Raw genomic sequence first — 8,755 nt, 5'->3', positions numbered from 1 at the left:
TTATTGTGCTAAATGTTCTGTATTGGATTGATCCCATAATGAGCCTGGTATTTGTTGGAGGTATAAAGAGTGTATTTGGACCACAGATTACACTCTAATACTATAACACTCTAATACTCTTGTATCTGGAAAGTAAAATGAATGGATGTACAGGTAAATCATACAAACAATAACAATTGATTAAAACTATGAAAAAATATAAAACACTAAAAACATCTTTTACATATAGCTATTGCATTTGGCATAATGAATGAATCCCTTTATGGTGTCTAAATTACAAAACTTACTTATTGTTAATGTATGGCTAACATAAGCTTCATACTGGCAGCCTAAGTCTGAGAAATACTGTCCTTTCTGCATAAAACAGCAGCATTGCTCACTTTGAGCATATATTCTCAAAACGAATCACTTAGCAGACAATTTTGGCATTTAAAATTGGACAGTAAATGAAATATACACAAAGTTTCGTATTTCATAGCTTCGGAACTGCATCCACCGGCTGAAAAGGAAAGTCTTTCAATGTGACATTCTTCCAGAGCTTATTCACGACATCTCAAGCAACCCACGGACAACATCTGTGATGTTATACAATTGACAATTTGACTACAACAGCATCTTTCTTTCATACTGATTTTGGGATTATCAAAAAGTGAAAAGACAATAGAACAGTTAAAACATCAACTGTTGAAGATGTGAAATTCTATCCAAACCAAGACAGTGTTTCTTTGAAAAGTATTATTTACATAAACAATTATACAACAGTGGCTGCACCAAATAATGATGTAGAATAGAATAAAGGAATGACTACTTTCTCAGTTTCCTTCAGTACATATATTGTAAAAAAAAAACAGTGGGTTTGGCTTTGTGCATTTTCTGTCTTTGCACCGTACCGAAGCAATGTGTCTTTTCAGACAGTGATGCGAAGGCTAGTCCTAGTCTCAGTCCTAGTCCCAGTCCCAGTAATGCTGGACCAGACCGGGAAGGTGCTTTCTCCGAGTCCTCTAGTCATCTAGAACATCTCCTCAGGTCCTTCATTATCCAAGCTCCTCTTCCTGTTCACTTCTCTCATAGACACGTCACGTTATTGTAGACGGATGCTATAAAACTGGCACTTGCACTGTAAAGAAAACAGAGACAACATGTTAGATCTTATGGCACCTTCAAGTCAATGCTCTTATTCTGTCTATTCTATACTCATGTCTGCACTTTATGCATTGCTTTCATTTAGTCAGAACCTTGCTAACCCATGTGCTGGCAGCACATCACCCCCACCCTCATCCACCTCCACTGGCTCCCCATCAAATCCCGCATCACCTACAAAACCCTCCTGCTCACTTACAAATCCCTCCACGCTCTGGCACCTCAGTACCTCACTGACCTCCTCCACCCCTACACTCAGTCACGGTCCCTGCGATCCACAGACACTGGTCATCTCTCCATTCCCCGAACCAGACTGCAGACCTTTGGGGACAGAGCTTTCAGTGTGGCAGCTCCCACCCTCTGGAACTCCCTCCCTGCAGAACTCCGCAATGCCCCAACCCTGGACTCATTCAAAAAAACTCCTCAAAACCCACCTCTTCAACTTGGCCTTTAACCCCTAATTTCTCACTTTGTATGTTGTGTCTGTCCACTATAAGTTATTATTATTAATTATTAATAGTCTTTTATAGATTTTAATGTCAGAAATGTATTATAATCAATAAGTGCGGAAAGGTCAAAAGTGCAAGGTTTTAATGTAAATTATCTGCTCATTTCTATGCCTGTCTATAATTATGCCAATTTTATGCCTGTCTATTTTACGTCTACATTACTGCTGTGAAGCACTTTGGGCTGCAATTCTGGTATGAAAGGTACTATACAAATGAAGTGTATTATTATTATTATTATTATTATTATTATTATTATTATTATTATTATTATTATTATTATTATTATTATTATTATTATTATTATTATTATTATTATTATTATTATTATTATTATTATTATTATTATTATTATTATTATTATTATTATTGTTGGAAATATCATGAATATGACTTGAGCGTGCATGAACGACCTGACAAAGTGGGAATTATGAGCTGGAAAATTGGATGTTTCTATGATACCCCTTGTTGATACACACATGCACACATAAATGCTTCAAGTCAACTTATTAAAACATTAATTACATTCGCTATGTGTAAGAAAGTTGTGTGCTGCCTGATTTCTGGGTTAAAACAAACACCTAAAAAAATATTATTCTAACATTATCGTTGCTATTCATGAGCTTCCAAACGAAAGTACCTGAATGCACGGCTAGTCATATTCTTATACTCGTAATGACACCGATATACAGTATATTGACAATCAGTATATGGGACTGTGTAGCTCTATCAAGATGATGAAGCTATACGATAAGATAAGATATTCCTTTATTGATTCCCTTGAGGAACATTAACCATAGATTCTCATCTTTTTATATTCAGACTTAATTATATTGTTTACACACTTTATTTCTTTCTTATATTTTTATATTCAGATTTAATTTCATTGCCTATATTTATGTCTTTCTACTATTACCCTGCCCATACCTGTACCCCCTCTCCCCCATGCTGCTATGACGCCTGCATCTAGGGGATCAATAAAGGAACATCTCGTCTCTTATGTTAAGTATCGCGGCTGGAGGAAAGGGCCTTGTGTCGCCGGGAGGTACTGACAGTCAGAGGCGCGTTCGCAGACGAAGCCGATGCGGTCAGTGCAGAAGAAGTCGTTCCAGTTGGCCTCGTGAATCAGACCGGCGCAGTCCTCTCCTTCCTCGTGGCCGTGAGCCCAGTTATCAGGCTGGCCCAGCTTCCACTTCCTGCAGCGGCAAAACACATGGGCCGTGAACACGGGAGCTCAGACATCAATCACTTCCCCTCTGTGGAACTGGAAGTGTCTCCTTGGCGATTACTGAGACAATAGGTGATTGATCATTTGACTGGCTGATTAATTTACAACAACTGCCTCTTTGCACTGCTGCGGTCAGGCAAGCGCTAACGGAGTCTCATAGCTGGCACAGAGAGACTCAAAAGGAGCTTCTATCCCCCAGGCCATCAGGCTGCTCAATGACATTCATTGCACACACATCCACATGCACACACTCACTTTAAACATTCACCTTTAACATTCACTTCAGACACTTTAAACACTTTTAAACATTACACCATATTTCATCTATTTATTGCTAAAATATTTGCACTACCTTTTCTACCTCATTTTTGCATTTTGCATTTTGTTTTTGCATTTTGTACATTTTAGTTTTGTATATTGTATATTTTGTATAGTGTTTGGTCTTTATTCTTTTACTTTTTGACTGTATGAAGCACAATCAAAACAAATAGGGTCATACAGAATCAAGCATTTCACTATAATGTACATGTACAGTACCTTATATGTGACAAATAAAAACAAAGCTTGAAACTACATAGACTACGTTCACACTGTGAGCCTTAGTGCTCAATTCTGATTTATTGCTCAGATCAGATTTTTTCCTGTTTGGCTGTTCACATTCATTTTTAAATGTGGCCAATATCAGATTCCAGTGTGAACTGGTTGCATGCTCCTGAACTGACCCGCACGAGCAAATGAACACTAAAGAAGATGGACGTAAAAGAAATTCTGACAAACGTCAATCTAGAGTGATGTAAAAGTTGCATGAAAGTCGCAAGACTGATAGAGACTGATGTTAGACTGATGTTAGATTGCAAAAAAAACACACAAAGTGGCCCAAATCAGATGTGAGTCACATATGATCCGATTTTTTCCACAACATTAGCCTGCAGTCTGAACAGAGCCAGGTGATCCATTGGTATTCAGAGTATCTGCAAGGTTCAACTAGTTAAATTTAAGATGTTTTAAGACCTTTTTAAAAGCACTTAGAGCTAAATGTAATAAACATTTCAAGACCATACTAGCAAAAAAAGAAACACATAGCGACACTGAACTGGCGGCCAGTTGAAATTCCTGCACGTTCCATACAAGCTCTCGCCAGACACACCAAGCTCCCGGTAGCCCCGCAAAAAAACAACCGCTTGAATACAAAAACATTTCATATATTTCATATTATTCCATCTCCCGACATTAGTCTTTGAGCATTTGGAAAAGCACTATATAAATCCGATGTATTATTATTATTATTATTATTATTATTATTATTATTATTATTATTATTATTATTATTATTATTATTATTATTATTATTATTATTATTATTATTATTATTATTATTATTATTATTATTATTATTATTATTATTATTATTATTATTATTATTATTATTATTATTATCATTATTCCCCCAAATATTTTATAAATGTGCAAAAATAAAATAAGCCTTTTTAAGACTTTCTAATACGACTACACAGATACCCTGGTATAGTACAGTCTTGACCGTCTGATTGACTCACGTGAAAACAGGTAACGTTCCATCCACCCATTTCCACACGTTCTCCTCCTCCATGTCGGTCAGACCCAGCCAGAAGTAGCCCTTCCCTGCTATCTGAGTCCTCACCCATTGCTGAAGAAGACAAGGCAGAGGAGACAGTTTATTTTGTATATCACATAAATAAATTGTCAATCATCAAATGCAAGTGATATGATTAGATTGGATTAAATTAGATTCAAATGTATTGTCATCATATACAGCACAAATACAATAGGAAAATAAGTTTGGCATCCAACCAGAGTGCAAATGTAACAGTAAAGTGCAATAGTGATATACAATGTGCAGGTGATTAAACTGGGTATGAAATATCTAAATGAATGTACAGAGTTGTAGTATTATTAATAATATACAGTGATACAGGTATAAATACACTGGTAGTAAGTCATACTGACCAGCAGCGTAACTAGTAAGAGTAGGTAAGGGATATGTACAGCTATAGATATAGTATCACTATCTACAGATATGTAAAAAGGATTATATGCAGGTATGTACAGACAGATGTGAATAAATATATATATATTACTAGACACTAGACTAGGGCAGTAGTAGACAGTGAAAGCAGTAGGCAGGTATAAACTGAGTGCAGACAACAGACTGTGAACCCTGAACAACAGCAGTTTGTCATCATCACACTGGCGCTGCTGTGATGTTGTACCTGCTCCTCCGCGTCCAGGATGGTGAGCATGGAGGACGTCACGTTGGCACAGAACGCCTTGGCCTCGTCGAAGTTCAGCCTCTGAGCGCCCGAGGAGAAGTAGTAGCAGCTGCTGCCGAACCCTCTCCAGTGAGCCGGACAGCCTGGATAACAGTGCACATGGAACCAAAGAGTTACGAGAGCACACGGAAACATTTGAATTACGAGTCATCTATTTGTTTGTTGTTTTGCTCACCAGGCACTGGGGTCGTGGCGACGGGGGTCTGCACCTGCCGGGACACGGATGCTTGTGGCTCTTGTGACGGTTTCGGGGGTTGGGGTGGTTTCGGGGGTTGAGTTGGTTTCGGGGGTTGAGCTGGTTTCGGGGGTTGAGCTGGTTTGGGGGGCTGAGTTGGTTTGGGGGGCTGAGTTGGTTTGGGGGGCTGAGCTGGTTTGGGGGGCTGAGTTGGTTTGGGGGGCTGAGCTGGTTTGGGGGGCTGAGGTGGTTTGGGGGGCTGAACTGGTTTGGGGGGCTGGGGAGGCTGCGGTGGCTGAGGGGCCGGAGCAGGCTGTGGGGGTTGAGGAGGCTGAGGGGGCAGCGCAGGGAGACCAGGAAGCCCCGGTGGCCCAGGAGCACCGATGGGCCCCACAGACCCTCGAGGTCCCTCCAGGCCTGCAGCCCCTGCCGGCCCCCTGAGCCCCTGTGGCCCTTGTGGCCCCTGAGGGCCTGACTGTCCGTCCCTGCCAATGAGCCCTGTGGCCCCGGGCTCACCCTTGTCACCGGGGGTGCCGGGCCGACCTCCTGATCCTCTAGAGCCTTTAGGGCCGGCACCGCCCCGGGCCCCGGGTCCACCTTTAACGCCTGGCACCCCTGGGGGTCCTGCAGTACCTTTCTCTCCTTTAAGTCCCTGTACTCCAGCCACCCCTTTGTCCCCTCGCTCCCCCTTCTGTCCCTGCTGCCCCACAGGGCCCTGGGGTCCCTTGTCACCTCTGGGGCCCCTTGGTCCTGGAGGACCTGAAATACAATAACAGTGAACGAGTAAAAAAAAGTGTCAGATTAGCTCAGAGGGCATTGCAACATTAATAAACTGACTGCTCCAGTACACAGCCTACACAATTACATTTACATTTACATGTATTTAATTAAGGCATGTCATGTTATTATTAGGGATGTAAGCCCCTGGCTTCACCACGATAGCGTGCAATTTTGAATCTCAATGTAACAATTTCGCATTTTATCGATATGATACGCATTTATATTTTACATCTAGTCATTTAGCTTGATGATTTTATCCAAAGAGACTTGGAAGTTCTGTACATCAGCAGGAATGGTACAACTCTGGCAGCTAAGGGTCAGTAACATTGTTCGTCAAACAGTGTTGAACTTGAGTGCTACAGTCTTGAGTGCATAGTAGTATAGACACATTAGCATAATAACAAGCTTATTTAGCTGTAATAACAACCTGAAAAGTCTCTATTTTTTTCCCTCATAGTTTCTTTGCTTTTTTCTAGCCCTACTTATTATGTCCGTCTTTGTTAACACATATTAATTAATTGTATGTATTGTATTAATTGTTTTTAAATGGCTGTTGATGCTGTGATGAACACCTGAATCTCCCCTCGGGGATAAATAAAGGTTTTCAATTCAATTCAATTCATAGTAGGTAGTAATATAGGCAAGGTAGATTCCTCAGTAGCAGCGTGCATACTAGTAAAAGACGACGGTGAAGGTAGTCCTGCTCTCACCCTGCAGGATGGTGAAGTTGGTGATGAGCTGGTTGTGCTTGCTGTCCACCAGCCTCATCTCGTCCATGACCACGGAGAGGCTGCTGACCTCCCTGTCCAGCCTGGCCGTCAGCTCGTCCTGCTGGGCCCGCAGCTCATTGCCGTCCGCCTTGGCCTCCGCCACGCTGCCGTTCAGCCCCACCAGCAGGTCCGTGTGGTGTATCACCGTCTCGGCGCACGACCTCAGGCCGTTCAGGTCCGAGCTGATGGCGCCCAGGAGCTGCGTGGCGAAGCTCACGTTCCCCGTCACGCGGTCCATGTCGCCCTCCTGGCGGTCAAGTCGCGCCTCCACCTCGTCGAACTTGCCCGAGGTGGCGTTGTCGTGGTCCCGCTGGCCGTCCATCAGCTCGCGCAGGCTCTGGTCGTGTCCCTCGGTGGTGGTGGACACGTTCTGGATCTGGATGGCCAACGAGCTGAGCTGAGCGCCCATGTCGTCCAGCGCCTCCCCGTTGGAGCGCGCCAGCGCGGAGTTGTTGGCCGCCAGCACCTGGAGGTTCTGCACCTTCTCCCGGAGCCAGTCGGCGTCGGCCCGCGTCTGCCTGGCCGTCTGCTGCAGGCCCTGGTAGTCGTTCTTCAGGTTCTGCACGGCCTGGCCCGCGTCCTCCACCGTCCTCTGGAGGGCGGTGAGCAGGTTGCGCTGCTGGGCCTGGGAGTGGTTGAGGGAGTTGATGCTGACCAGCGCCTGGCCCTGCTCGCCCACCTGGCCCTGGAGCGCCGTCTGCAGGCGCGCTGTGTCCGTCTGGAGGTCGTCGATCACGCCGCCGTACGAGGCCAGGGTCCTGTTGACGCCGCGCAGCGAGGCGGCGTTGCCATCCAGGACGCTCTGCAGCGAGACGTGGCCGCTCTGCATGTCGTCCCCGGTGACCTGCAGCTCGTCCAGCATGGCGCGGTTGCTGGTGGACCGCAGGGCGATGTCGTTCAGCTCCCGCTGCAGCGTCTCCAGGTCCGACTTGAAGGTCTGGATCTCGCTGGTGGCGTTCTCCGACTTCTCCCCCGCTTGGTTGTCTGAGAAGACGACAAATACATACAAATATAATGTGTTATTATAATATATATATATATAATAGGGCTGTACCGAATAGTTCAAAGCTTCGTTCATAATGTTGACATTCGAATTCTAAATCAACATTAGAATTACATTTTTTTTATTTAATAATTTTTTTAAATATTTTATGTGTCTATTCATTCTGTTTAAACCAATGGGGTTTTTCTTCACATTTGCCGATAAAGATTAGGCTACACTAATATTATAGTATTATATAGTATGACTCATCATAAAAATTCAAATAAAACATTTATCATAAATGATGTAGCCTATCTGCATCCACTTGGCACTCGGCGCTCCATCAAGACGTCACCATCACTTTCGTACCAACCGTGCCCTTATTCGATTATTTATGTTGAGGGAACTGATGAGTTATATTCATTAAAGAAAGTTGATTTGAAATCTTTATTTCGAACATGCAAAGAATACAAACAAACAATAACAAAAGCAAAACAAACCTCAATCTACATGTTCGAAAAGGAGTAGGAAGAAGTATATACTTATTTAATCCTACCCCTTTTCCACTACTCAAATGAGTGTACTATTTTAAAACATAAAAAAAAAATATATATATATATATATATATATATATATATGCAAAACAAACAAAAAAACTATATATGTAAAACATCAAAGAAATAAAATAAAAATGTAAACACCTGTGAATATCAAGTCCCTTCCTCATCCCTGTACCTTGTGAACATCATTTCCTTATACATCAGTTTGAATTGTCTCATGTTTGGACATTTCTTTAGCACCACATTTAGACTGTTCCACAGTTTCACTCCACATATCGAGATGCTGTGTCTTCTCATGGTAGTGC

General features: G+C 42.7%; 1 protein-coding gene across 1 annotated transcript in view; it reads right to left on the bottom strand.

Annotated features, from left to right (window-relative positions):
* The window catches only part of colec12 (collectin sub-family member 12), an 81,615-nt gene continuing 72,860 nt past the window's right edge, over positions 1 to 8,755 (bottom strand). The window contains exons 5-10 of the mRNA XM_084327002.1: positions 6,849 to 7,892; positions 5,359 to 6,117; positions 5,124 to 5,266; positions 4,431 to 4,540; positions 2,700 to 2,842; positions 1 to 1,117 (exon numbers count right to left, since the gene is read on the bottom strand). Of these exons, the coding sequence (XP_084183128.1) occupies positions 1,098 to 1,117; positions 2,700 to 2,842; positions 4,431 to 4,540; positions 5,124 to 5,266; positions 5,359 to 6,117; positions 6,849 to 7,892 (2,219 nt within the window). The 3' untranslated portion in view covers positions 1 to 1,097. The remainder of the gene's footprint in view (positions 1,118 to 2,699; positions 2,843 to 4,430; positions 4,541 to 5,123; positions 5,267 to 5,358; positions 6,118 to 6,848; positions 7,893 to 8,755) is intronic.

This window comes from Notolepis coatsorum (genome assembly GCF_963971535.1).
Source record: "Notolepis coatsorum genome assembly, chromosome: 13".
Lineage (NCBI taxonomy): Eukaryota > Metazoa > Chordata > Actinopteri > Aulopiformes > Paralepididae > Notolepis > Notolepis coatsorum.
This window is presented reverse-complemented; position numbering and strand designations above follow the sequence as displayed.